The 12,753-nt window shown below is 41.4% G+C and overlaps 1 protein-coding gene across 2 annotated transcripts in view; it reads right to left on the reverse strand.

Moving 5' to 3' along the window:
* COL9A1 (collagen type IX alpha 1 chain) overlaps positions 1 to 12,753 on the reverse strand; it is a 78,067-nt gene that overhangs the window by 18,907 nt on the left and 46,407 nt on the right. For both annotated transcript variants that reach the window (XM_010967574.3, XM_074368750.1), the window contains 6 exons: positions 11,760 to 11,813; positions 11,607 to 11,660; positions 2,402 to 2,455; positions 1,722 to 1,793; positions 1,165 to 1,200; positions 431 to 475 (listed from right to left, as the gene is read on the reverse strand). In XM_010967574.3, the coding sequence (XP_010965876.3) occupies positions 431 to 475; positions 1,165 to 1,200; positions 1,722 to 1,793; positions 2,402 to 2,455; positions 11,607 to 11,660; positions 11,760 to 11,813 (315 nt within the window). The remainder of the gene's footprint in view (positions 1 to 430; positions 476 to 1,164; positions 1,201 to 1,721; positions 1,794 to 2,401; positions 2,456 to 11,606; positions 11,661 to 11,759; positions 11,814 to 12,753) is intronic.

A 12,753-nucleotide genomic window follows, 5' to 3' on the forward strand; every position in this document is an offset into this window, starting at 1 on the left:
TTTAGACTCAAGAGAATGGCCACCACGGTCACACTTGTGAGCCACAACTTCCCAACTATAAGAAAAATTTCCTTTTGTTTCCATGATAAGCACTGTTCATAGACTTTCTACAGTCATGTAAGAATCACCTTGAATGTCTAGATGGAAAGTCACCGAAAATTTGCCCTTGAAATGGAACACTTTGTCCTCCAAACGCTTCAGGCTAGCTCTATTGATCTGAGGGTGTTTCCCTCTGCTTTACTTGATCCTGACTACAATTCTAGGGGGTCATTTGTCAGCTATATAAGCAACACCTTAGCCTTTAAAGAAGCCAGCAAAGATAGCAGTGTCAGCAAAAAGAAAATGTATATGTTTCTAATAGAGTCAAAATCAGGAAGTCTCCATCAATAACCAGTAAGTCTCCATCAATAACCAGAAAAAAAGGTCTTACGAGTTCACCCCTTTCTCCTGCTTCGCCTTCTTCCCCAGAGGGACCCTAAAAAGTAAGATTAAATGTCACACTGTTTACAATTCTTAGTCCCTTGGCTCAATCTTAACCAGCTGATATTGCTAAGCATTTCTAAGTCCCCACGGCGCCCCCTAGATCATGCAGAAATACACAGTGCTCTCAGCGGCTTTCCAATCTAGCTGTCAGGGGCTGGTCCCAACCAGAAAACAGCCCAGAGAAAAGCAGGAGGTGAGGCTGAGTTTCTGCTAACATTAAGGATTATTGACTGTATCTAGCAATTTTGTAATTAGGGAAGGCTTAAAAAGGGCTCTGACAGCAGAAAGAAAAAAACAGAGGAAGGGCTACCTCTAATTCATCTGCATAGTTTATTTGCTAAGGTCTTGGGTAAAGAAAAATAAATTATGATATGGCTCAGGAGGGCATGATCAGCCTGGAGTAAACAAATTTAGTGAACAAGAGAGAGAGGACCACTCTTTTCAAAGGAAGACAATGTGTAGTCTTGAAGGCAAAGCCTTCATTAGGTCCAGCTTGTAAAAATAGTAGATCAAGCTATAGACCAGATTAAACCCTGGGCGTCACTCACAAAGCATGTTCAGAGAATCTGCCAGCCTCCACCGGTTTACTCACACCCACAAATTGGCCAGTGCCCCCTGCTGGTGAAACTCATTACCGCACATTAAACCTTGCATTTCACACTCTTCGACAATGGAGCCTACCTGTTCACCCTTTGGGCCAGGTTCACCAACAACACCCTGCAAGGAATACGATACAATACTTCTTTAGTATTTTGAGATTTTTAACTATCTAATTTCAAGTGAACCAACTCCCCTTTTGGGCTGATGGGTAAGAACAAGTGTGGATAATGTGTCAGAAGAGAAATAACCCGTCTTCTCACCACCTAGCAAGTGTCAGGAATGACCTGGAGAAACAGATGACTGTCCAAAAAGTCACTGGCCACCTGAAGCGATCACTGATCACATCCATGAAAAATGTGGCGAGTAGGAATGTAAATTTACAACTAAATAGGAGATGTGACTACAGCTAAAATTTTTACTTTACTTGGCTTTTATTTTTTCCCTTCTAAGAAATTATTGTATTAGTAGATTTTTGGCTTCTTAACCTCCACTCTCAGTACTTTAAGACATCTTTCTGGATAGTTCTCTATGATAATGTCTAGAAATTCTCCACTGGGCCCAAAGCAAGCTTGGTTTCTCAACACAGCAGAAATCACCCTTCCAAAACGAGGAACTTTCTGGACGGCTTGAGAGCTTACCCTGTCACCTTTCATTCCTGGAAGTCCAGGGGGGCCGGGCATGCCGGGGAGGCCAGGGCTACCGAAAGAACCCTGAAAGACAAACACAGAGTCCCCAGAAGCACAGTTACTGCAACACAGAAAACACACAAGCCAGACACGGCCTCGGGTGTGTTGACTCCTGTGTCTGAAACAAACGTGCTGGGCTCGGTTTAACCCTGCTCCTCCCATCTGCCACGTTCTCAGGAGAAGAGAGCCCGTCCCCTCTCCCTCCACCCCACCTCTGAGGTCTTCAGTTCCGTGCTTTATGCGCCTTCCCAGCTGTGGGTTCTTTCAGTTGAGTCCCTGCGACGGGGACAGCCCCGCTCGCTGTGTAAACAAGCCTGCTCGAGGACAAGGCAGCATTCATGCACAGTCCTCTCCAATTCCAAGAACAACCAGAGGCCACACGGAGCCCTCCACAACTCCCCCAGTTTTAAAATAAATGCTACCAGCCACGCAGATTGAAATACCCTCCGAGGGTCTCCTAGCCTTAACGGGAAATCTCACGTACCTTTTCACGCACTCACTCAGGAAGAGGAATCAAGTAAGAGTGATTAAATCACCCTCTGTAACTTGTTCTTCTCTCCTGGATTTTTTTTTTAATTTATTGCATTTTATAGGAAGCAAGTAAGCTGCTGGAGACTAGAAATGTGACTTACCAGTTTACCTGGTGGTCCTGGGGGTCCGACTGGCCCGACTTCACCTCGACTGCCCTGGAAAAACACAAACACGGTGGTCAACCAGACAGTCTACCAAAATGCACATGTGTAATCCCTACACCAGTAAAATAGCATTCTACCTAGGATTTTGCTTAAGTATAAAAGTCATCAAGGTGTTCTCCCCATCTGCGACTGAAGGCAGAGACCTCTATACAAAACGCCTACAGCCTCCTCAGCGTTCATCCTTCCGTGAATGTTCAAGGGCTGTTCGCGGTGACCGTTAGACAGAAGTCACATCCCATACCTCTACAGGAAATGGCAATCAGGAATTTCCAGCATCCAAATCACAATCTAACTTAGACCATGGTTACTTTGTGTACATGTTTTATACTCTCATTTAGACTTATGTGTTCCTGAGGTATATGTAGACATATTAAAAATTTGAATTCCACATTTATGTCTAAAACCCAGAGTAAATTTCAGGTCTACAGTGCATTTTAAAGCAATATCTGACAAATGATCTTGAACCTCAAAAGAGTGAAGAAAGAGACCCAGGACAGAGATGTTTGCCTTTAAATTACTGCTTCAAAAAGACACAGAGAGTAGAAATTCGTAAAGTTTCTGAAATAAAAAATGACTTGTTCTACTCGTTCTTGTTCTAAATATGTCTTAAAAGATTAAATAGATTTTGGAAAGTACAATTTATAACGAAGATACACCAAAAGCAACACTTTTGTTTCATTTTGTGAGCCAGTTTCCGTTTTTTATTGGAAACTCCTAGCCCTTTGAGTAAAGGAGACACATGAACTCTCCCATTTTTTAACCTGAGAACTTCATACACTTTAATGCAGGCTGATAAAAGCTCATTTCATTTCAAAAGACTACGAAAAGTAGTCTTTTGAGTTTGTTTTCCTTTCAAGTGACATAACAATTTCATATTAATGCTTAATATTTGTAAATGCTTCTGATAAGATTATCCTGACCTGACCCATATGCTAGTCATTTGTCTGTAAATAGAAGGAAATGTCAAGACCCATAAGCCTTCCAAAGTTTCAGCTGCTCTGAAGGATTAAGAAATGTTTGCCAAGGTATAAGTCTCTCGCTATGAGCTGTCATTTCGTGGCAGTCGATCTTATGACTTACAGCTGATTTAAACAAGATGCTCTTGAACGCTTTTCAAAACCTTTTATATACACGTTCTGCCTGATATATGAGCCTGGGTGATAACATCAGTCCTTAACCCTTGTGAGCAGCTTAGAAGCCAGAAGCCATGCCTGACGAGGATGGATGCTGGGAGGATGTCAGTCACATGGAAACCAACCTCGGTGATAAATTTTTCAATCTGTCTCTACCCGCAAAGATTGGGTTCCACCACATTAATTTGACCCAGCACTTCAAAGTTCAAGACAGAGTTTCTCCAATATATCTGCTCTGCTGGCATTTCCAAATAATTCCTGAACTGCATCACAACTGAAATCCTAAATGTCACTGTGCTAACGTGACTTTAATCCACAGAACAATTAATAGTCCTCGGCAGGAAACGTCATTAATCGAATCAGAAAAAGAAAGCAAAGATCTTTGCACAACCTCAAGTATTCATTTCTAAACAAATCAACCGTTATGCCATTGTATCCAAAATAAAGATGATTAATATAGTTTTTTTTCTCTTCCACAAACCAAAGGGCTAAATTAAAATAAAGGATTGTATAACCTTTCATTCGCTTTGGGAGAGATTAATTTTCTTCCCAGTCAAAGGCATAGATTTACTCTGCTGGAATCTCATTTTCTCTATCTTTCATGAGCGCTTAGTATTCAGTTCAGAAGTCTTTCCCAACCGCTGGCAGGCCCTTGGTAACACCTATGAATGGCTCAGAACCCAGTTTAGACAGCCTGCCCTGCTGAACGTCTTCAGCCACAACACTGCCACACACACAGGACCAGGGAAAAGACCAATGAAATTATGGGCATTTACTCTGCCGTCACTGCACACACAGACAGCATGTGGGTCTTCATTTTTATTTCACTTCCATCCAATAACCCTTGGCTAGTCTAAACTCGGGTATTTCTATAGAAATCATCTCACTGTGAAAAAGGGTAATGTTTATTTTCACAATAGTCAAATAGCCACAAGAAAAGTAAAGGACAAGATTTTTCTGATGGCCATCTTATGATTTCTGTATGTTCTAAAGCCATGCATATTCTTTCTCTAAGCTCTGGAATTTCACCTGGAACTAAGGTGAGCATGAGGAATCAAGAGGTAAATAGTAATCTCTAAAAACGTAGATCCAATGAAATACGTCCTGCCAGGAGCAATTCACCATAAACTGTAACCACAAATGTGCAAAATAAATGATAAAGCCCTTATGTTTCAACAGCTGTGGTGAAACAATATTCTCAGACGTGGGCAAGGGAGGCTGGTGTGGAGACAGCGATCCTGCCCAGTGGCTAATATTTACAAATTCCAGGACAAAAATTTTGATCTTTAAAAGAGAAGTGGAAGGAACCAGGAAAAAAGGCAAAATTGTGCCATTAAAAATGTGAAGACCATAATAAATGCTCTGTTTTTCTCTTGGATGCTCTGTGTAACCATGTATATCTCCAACATGTTCAGACACAGCTGCAAAATTCATCCCTATTTAAGAAGCCAATTAAGGCTTTTTAAAAAAAAAAGATGCAGATCCTCTGCCTGTGATTCCCAACTCTGGCTGTGCACTGAAATCCCCTGAGGAGTTTTTAGAAATATATTTCGCTGGTGTCTTCCACCCTTCTACTCCCTTCTCTCCCTCCACACCCCATCTCTCTGCCCCGATCCTGATTCAGCAGGTCTGGGGTGAGACCCAGGGATTTGTTAGAACTGATGTTCTGTTTGTGTGTCTTCACCAGCTCCACCTAGACTTTTGTTAAATGCTTACTGTGAAAGTTCCATAAATATTGACATTTAAAGTCTGTGAAAGATGTGTTGTGCCATTAGAATTTGCCAAGCTAACTTCAAATAAAAAACATACAGGGGAGACTTGACTTGTGGAGGCATCAGAGGGTGGAGAGGAGGAATGGACCTGGAGCCCCATGGCCAGGTCTGAAGTCTGGCTCTGCTGTGCAGCAGGGAACTCAAGGCTCACAATTCAACCTCTCTGGGCCTCAGCTTCTTCATCTGTAAAATGGGCTTTTTCAAGGATTAAGTTGTCACATGAAGCACTTAAAGCAATGTCCAGCTCATAGTAAGCACTGCAGATGTGCTAGCTGTTATGTTTATCCAAGGTTTTATTCAAGGAATAAAGAAATCAATCAAAATTATGTGATTTAAAAAAAAATTTGTTTTCTTTTTCGGAGGAAGTAATTAGGTTTATTTATTTGTTTGTTTACTTAAATTTAACAGACATATTGGGGATCGAACCCATGATCTCATGCATGCTATACTAAGCATGCAATCTACCACTGAGCTATACCCTCCCCCTCAAAATTGTATTTTTTAATCAAATGTTTAACTAAACATTTTTTGCCTTCCAAATCTCCCAAATCTCTTTAAAAGTACAAATCATGCTTGTAAAAAACAAGTCTCTAGTCCTCAATTCTTGAGTTTCTGTCAAGATCACTGACCACCAAGGCACCATCTTGTAAACAAATACTGAGAGCTACTTTGTAAAACCGATGTCAGTAAATACAAATACTTCATTGTGGATGTCTCCATTTTAAAATGGAACTACTATATATATATATATATACATACACACACACACACACACACACACATACACACACACACACACACACACATACACAAACACACACACACACACACATATATATATATACCTGAATAGCTTTGCTGTACACCTGAAACTAACATGGTAAATCAACTGCACTTCAATAAAAAATAAAATTAAAAATAAATAAACGGAACTTCTAAAATATCACAGAAAGCATAAACTTCATTATACTTGCATTGTCATGATTATTTCACCAAGAGAAGTGAGTTTGATTTCACTGGGCTCTAGACTGTGACGTCTGATTGTCATTGCATTTGCCTGATTACCAAACAGGCTACCCAGCTGAAGAACAAGCATTATCCTTACTTAGCAACTTGCCAACTTTAGAAGTTGTACTTCGTCTGTATTATACACGGAAGGCCTCTTTCTGGCAAAAAGGATGTTCAACCCAGAAGGTCAGTTATGATTTCTATAGACTGTTGCTTCTACAAAGCCATTTTCAAATTAACACTGGAAGATCATATTAGTCCTACTACAAGGATGCTTTTCAAGTTTGCCACGAAGATGTTTTAAAAAGCGATCCAATGTTACAGCATTGTGTCGTTTGTATTTCTCTCTGCTGTAGGGTTACATATTCCCTCTCACACTGAGGCAGACCGCAGTCTGTTCGCACCGTAACCATCACAGCTGCATCGCAGGTCGCTGACAGGGGCGCGCTCCAGGGCCCGGCGGGGCAGGGAGCCGGCTCAGGCCAGCAGTGGCACACCAGGTGGGGCCTCTGAGTTGAAGCTGCTGGTGACGGGGTTGGGATGGGGGGCTTCAAGAGAAACGAGAACTCTCGGATAATCCAGACCCCAGGGGTGTGTAACCTTCAGAAAACCGGGGGTGGATCAGCATGGCACTCATCTCAGTCAAAATCACAAGAGCAGAGCACGCACAACCCACACAGCAAAAGCCCTGGCAAGTTCTGAGAAGCCCGGAAGAGGAAAATGGACCAGAGCCATTCCACTGTAGGACCAAATCAGAGGCTCCAGCCACCTGCCAGCTCTAAACCAGGGGTCAGTTAGACCCAGGTGTAAACCCCACGGAGCATGAGGAGGAAAACCAGAAGTACAGCCCAAATGGTAACGATATGTGCTCACAGGTAATCACTAGAGATGCCCAAAACGCCAATATGTTTTGCTGTGTCGTTCGCAAAATTTGTTGGAATAATGGTGGGGTGGGGTGGGGACAGGGGGTCACACTTAATTTCAAGGACGTGCTTCAGTTTTCCTTGGCCCTTTAGTAGGACACCTTAGAAATAGGTTTCATTCCTTCTACTCAACTTCTCCAATTGAGATTTGCAGGAAAAACAGATCAAACTTGTGATGAAGAGTTGAAAATGTGTGAACTTACCTATGAAAAGGAATTTAATGATGTAAAATGGAAGAACAAATGTATCTTTCAGAAAGGAGCAGATTTGGCATTAAAACTCCGCTCTGGAACTACAATATTTATAACCTGTCATGACACTTCTCTGAAAACTTTATAGTAGGTGAGAAGTCAATTATCATGAACAGAGGCAGCACAGCAGGATTCACTGGACCTCCCATTCAGTTTATTTCGAGGAGTATTTATTGAGCATGACCTTACAGCAGGACCAAGGACAGAGATGCAGGGACCATAAATGTGGATCAGACTGTCCCTGTCTTCCTTCAGTTGCCATACCACAGAGCAAAAAAGGACTAATGGTTAGAGGTTCAGAATAAGAAGAGATCCCTTCTATCTGGGGGACAGGGGGTAATCAGGGATGGTTTCACTGCATAATTGACATTTTAGTTACACCTAGGAGGGCACTGGAGAAGTTGAGTCAGAGAAAGAGACAAAACCCATGTAAGAGCAGGGTGTGGCAAGAGCAAACAGGCGGGCTGAGAAGCGCAGAAAGTACTGAGCACAAGCTCGGAGCAAGGCAGAGACAGGAAGTAAAACCAGGGGATAAACAGACAGTTCTGTCTTCTTTATTGTCAGTGCAAATCCACTGAAGATGTTTAAATGAGGAAGCAAAGGGATGATGGAAGCTGTACTTGGCAAAGCCCAATACAGAGGTATGAGCACGACCATTCCCCAGACGTTCATGTCTGTCACCAGGACTGTGGGAATATGGCTGCATTTCTAGGGCGGAGGTCACAGATGCCAGACATCCTGCCATTTCCAAGAGTTCTGGAGGAAAAAGAACTACCCCAGCCCAGAGGCCAAGAGTGCCCTGCTGGGAGGCACAGGGACAAGGAGGGCAGACGGGAGCTAGGAAGGCAATGATCAAGCAGCAGTGAACTATCGGAGCCAGGGTGGTGAACGTGGGCAGAGAAAGGAAGAGTCAAATCTGAGGCTGGAAAAGGGAGGAGGTAAATGACTAATAGACCCAAGAAAAGATGCTCAACATCACTAATTAATAGAGAAATGCAAATCAAAGTTATAATGAGGTATCATCTCACACCAGTCAGAATGGTCATCATTGAAAAGTCTACAAATGATAAATGCTAGGGAAGGTGGGGAGAAAAGGGAACCTTCCTACACTGTTGGCAGAATGTGAAGCCATTATGGAAAACAGTATAGAGATTTCCTAAAAAACTGAAAATAGACTTCCTCTATGATCTACCAAAACCACTCTTGGGTATATATCTGGAGGAAATTTTAATTTGAAAAGATACGTGCACCCCAATGTTCACAGCAACACTGTATACAATAGCCAAGACAAGGAAGGAATCTAAATGGCCATTGGCAGATGACTGGATAAAGAAGATGTGGTATATACGTATACGGTGGAATACTACTCAGTCATAAAAAAGAATGAAATAGTGTCATTTGCAGCAACATGGCTGAACCTGGAGATTATCATAACAAGTGAAGTAAATAAAAAAAAGACAAATATCATATGATATCACTTATATGTGGAATCTAAAAAAAAAAAAAAAAAAGATACAAGTGAACTTATTTACAAACCAGAAACAAATTCACAGACATAGAAAACAAACTAATGGTTACCACAGGGGAAAGGGCAGGGGAGGAATAAATTAGGAGTTAGGGATAAACATATACACACTACTATATATAAAATAGAGAAACGACAAGGACCTCCTATGTAGCACACGGAACTGTATTCAATATCTTACAATAACCTATAATGGAAAAGACTCTAAAAAAGTATATATGTATGTATAACTGAATCACTTTGCTGTGCACCTGAAACCAACACAACACTGCACTGCAATTAAAATAAAGGGAGGTGGCAGAAGGAACAGGTCCTCCTGAGGTTAGGAGCGTGATGTGAGACCGCCAAGGCTTTGAGCCTCAGTGGTGGCAACAGTGGGAAGAATGTAGACTCTTATAGAAACTCAAAAATCAAAACCTGAATCGGGCTCAAACCCCTGCATGGGTTTAACTTCCTCCCATCACACGAGAGAATTAAACACCCCCCACCGCGCCCCACCTCCTGCTGCAGCCCCGCCTCTAGTCCGTTCCTTCCTACATCCCCTAGCACTGAGCTCCTCGTGTCACCTGTGCTCAGCGCAAGGTCCACCCAGCAGGCGCTCCAGCAACTGTACTCAGTTTTCTGCTCTAAAAGTGAACACGAGATGTAATAATCAACTTTCTCAGAGTTCCAGCACCCCCTCCCACCCTGTGAAATCTTTCTGCTGTTTTAGACACGTCATCTCGCTGTGACCTCGTTGCTTTGACAGTCAATTTAGGGAAAGTATTTTAATTAGAAATCCACAGGCCTGCAGCAAGAGAGAAGAAAAGGGTAAGTGAGGCATGAGGAGCAGGAGCTAGTTTCTCTGGCTGCAGAGAAACTTCTAGAAGCCGACTGGTAGAGGTGAGCTGACAGGTATCTGTGAGAAGCGGAAATGCCTCACTCTTGGGTCACAAGACACCTGTGGTATTTCGCTTTTCTGAAGCAGGAAAAACCTCATTCAACATGCTCAAGAAATACTTTTTAAATTTTTTTTTAAATTTTATTGACAAAATATATATACCATAAAATGTATCATTTTAATTATTTTTTTTAACCCCAAAGTTCTTGGTAAACAAAGTTTATTCTAGGAAGAGCAACCCACTGAGAGAGAAAACCATTTTAAACTATATATATTTGCATTTTCATTGTTTCTAAAACAGTTTAGAGCTTTAGCGTTTTAAACTTACATAATTACCAAACGATTAAAGCCAACCACAAAATAAGAATCAACAGAATGCAGTAATCCATTCATAAAAGACAGTCAAATGAAGAAATACTTTTTAAAACGTTAACAATGATACTTTAAAACATTTCTGTGTTCTCGCTTGGAGTTCCTTTTGTTACCCAGCAGGCTTTGAAAATAAAAATCTAAACTTAAGGCTAGAGAGAATTTTTTTGAAGTTATATTTAAATGCATAATCTTAATTTCCAAATCAGTTTCTCTCTAGGAGCTAAATTGTACCTAATGAGAAAATACACACCACTATATTTGCTGCAAAATAGACACATTTACAAACTCACAGTAAAAGAAGTCAGGCAGGTTCTCAAAAGATTAAAAAACAGTTACCACATGACCCAGCCATTCTACTCCTAGAAATTAAAGGTACCTGAGAAATAAAGCAAGCCTACCCAAAAACTTGTAGAAAAATGTTCACAGCATTGTTCAAAATGGCCAAAAAGCAGAAACAACCCAAATGGCCATCAACTGGATGAAGGGATGAACAAAATGCAGTCTATCCATGTAACTGAATATGATTTGGCAATAAAAATGAACCAAGTACTGCTCCACGGTACAGCACAGAAGAACCATGAAACATTATGTTGAGACGCCAGTCATGAAAACACTCATTTTGTTGTACGATTCCATTTATATGAAATTTCCAGAATAGGAAAATCTATAAAGATAGAAAGTGGGTGAGTGGTTGTCTGGGGCTGAGGGGACTGGGGGGAAATGTTGAATCTGCAAGTGGACAGAGTTTCTTTTAGGGGTGATGAAAATGTTTTAAAATCGACAGTGGCAATGGTTGCACAAGTCTGCAAATACACGAAAATTCAATGGACTGTATACTTTCAATGGGCAAATTACACAGTATATGAATTATATCTCAACAGAGTTGAGTTTTAATACAGTTTTAAGGATTTTAATAGTTTTAATCACACCAAAATATTTCCTTCAAGATGGGATGAGAGCAGAAAAGGCCATCATGCTCTTTTAAATACTTCACTTTTGTTTCCACTTTCTAGGGAGGAAAAAGTATATTGTGTATCTGAATAGCATTCATGTCTCATTGTCTACCTGGATTAGCACAGGCTGAAACATCAGAAGGCATTCATGGATGAATGAATGGAAAAGGAGGAAGGAAGGAAAGGAAGGAAGGGAGGGAGGGAGGGAGGGAGGAAGGAAGGAAGGGAGGGAGTGAAGGAGGAAGGAAGGAAGGAAGGAAGGGGGCAAGTCGCAGCAAAGCCCTGAGAAGGCACTTCGGGAGCGTCTGCAGAAAGGAGTACTCACAGGGAGCCCCCGGGGTCCTCGGGGTCCCATCTCTCCTGGCGGCCCCTGTTGGCCCTGTGATGAGAAAGGGGACAGAGAAAAAGTTAAACTCCCTAATCCTTGGCTTGGTGATTACAACAGCTTACCAGGTATGAAAAGGTAATGGCATCTTACCGATTTGCCTGAATTCCCCAACTGACCAGGCTTCCCTGGAGCGCCTGTGTTACCCTGATGGTAGAAGACAATATTCAAATTAACTCAGACCGTGAGTGAGCATAATCATACACCGTGTTACCCACACCGAGTGTTTCTTACTTAAATAGCATTAATTTCCTGGTTTTACATTGAGAGTTTGAAAGGATGTAGACTCTCTTTCTTGGTGGATACATCAAAGTTCTTTAGATTTAAGATGTCGTTTTGTTATTCCCAGAAGTCTATTAATAAAGGTATTGAAAATGTTACAAAGTGAAGATCAAATGTCAAAAAAATGAAGGGCTTTAAGAGAATAAGAGAGGAATTTTCTTTCTTCACAATATTAATTACACATGTCTTTCTTTACCATTTCCACCCCCAATACACTTCTTGGAGCCATTTTACCCGACACTGACACTGTCAAAATTGTACAGAATCATGTCAACGCGAGGAACTAAAGGACGTGCTGCCTCCCAGCAGGCTCCAGGGAGTGCACCTGTCCGGGAATCCATTTCCACCATCAGTCTCCCGTGGTCCACTTATCAGGGAGCATTTCTTCTCAAGACTCTGTGGACCACTCCGACTGGACAGCTGGAGCCCTATAATCTAACAGTGACCAATATCTACATTATCCACATTTCATCTATTTTATTTCAAGTAAAGATATATTTTAATCCTTTTTTTTTCTTTTTAACTATTGTCTTGAAGTGCTGGATTATAAGCACAGGTTGATCATTATGTGAGCAAAATGCCTAATACCTTTAAGTTTGAGCTAAATCATCCTAATGATAGTCCCTGACAATTTTTATGGCTTAATAATATGGTCCTCATTGTAAGTGGTACAGAGCAATAAGACTTTCTCTGTCTTACACTGGCCGAGGATAACACTTTCCAGAAGGAAGTCTAACCAGCAACACTCCGTCAAAGTTCTCTTTCTGCCGCTGGGAAAGAAATGCGCTTTTAAAGTCTTAAGATC

This window comes from Camelus bactrianus, chromosome 8 (assembly GCF_048773025.1).
Source record: "Camelus bactrianus isolate YW-2024 breed Bactrian camel chromosome 8, ASM4877302v1, whole genome shotgun sequence".
In the NCBI taxonomy this organism is placed as follows: domain Eukaryota; kingdom Metazoa; phylum Chordata; class Mammalia; order Artiodactyla; family Camelidae; genus Camelus; species Camelus bactrianus.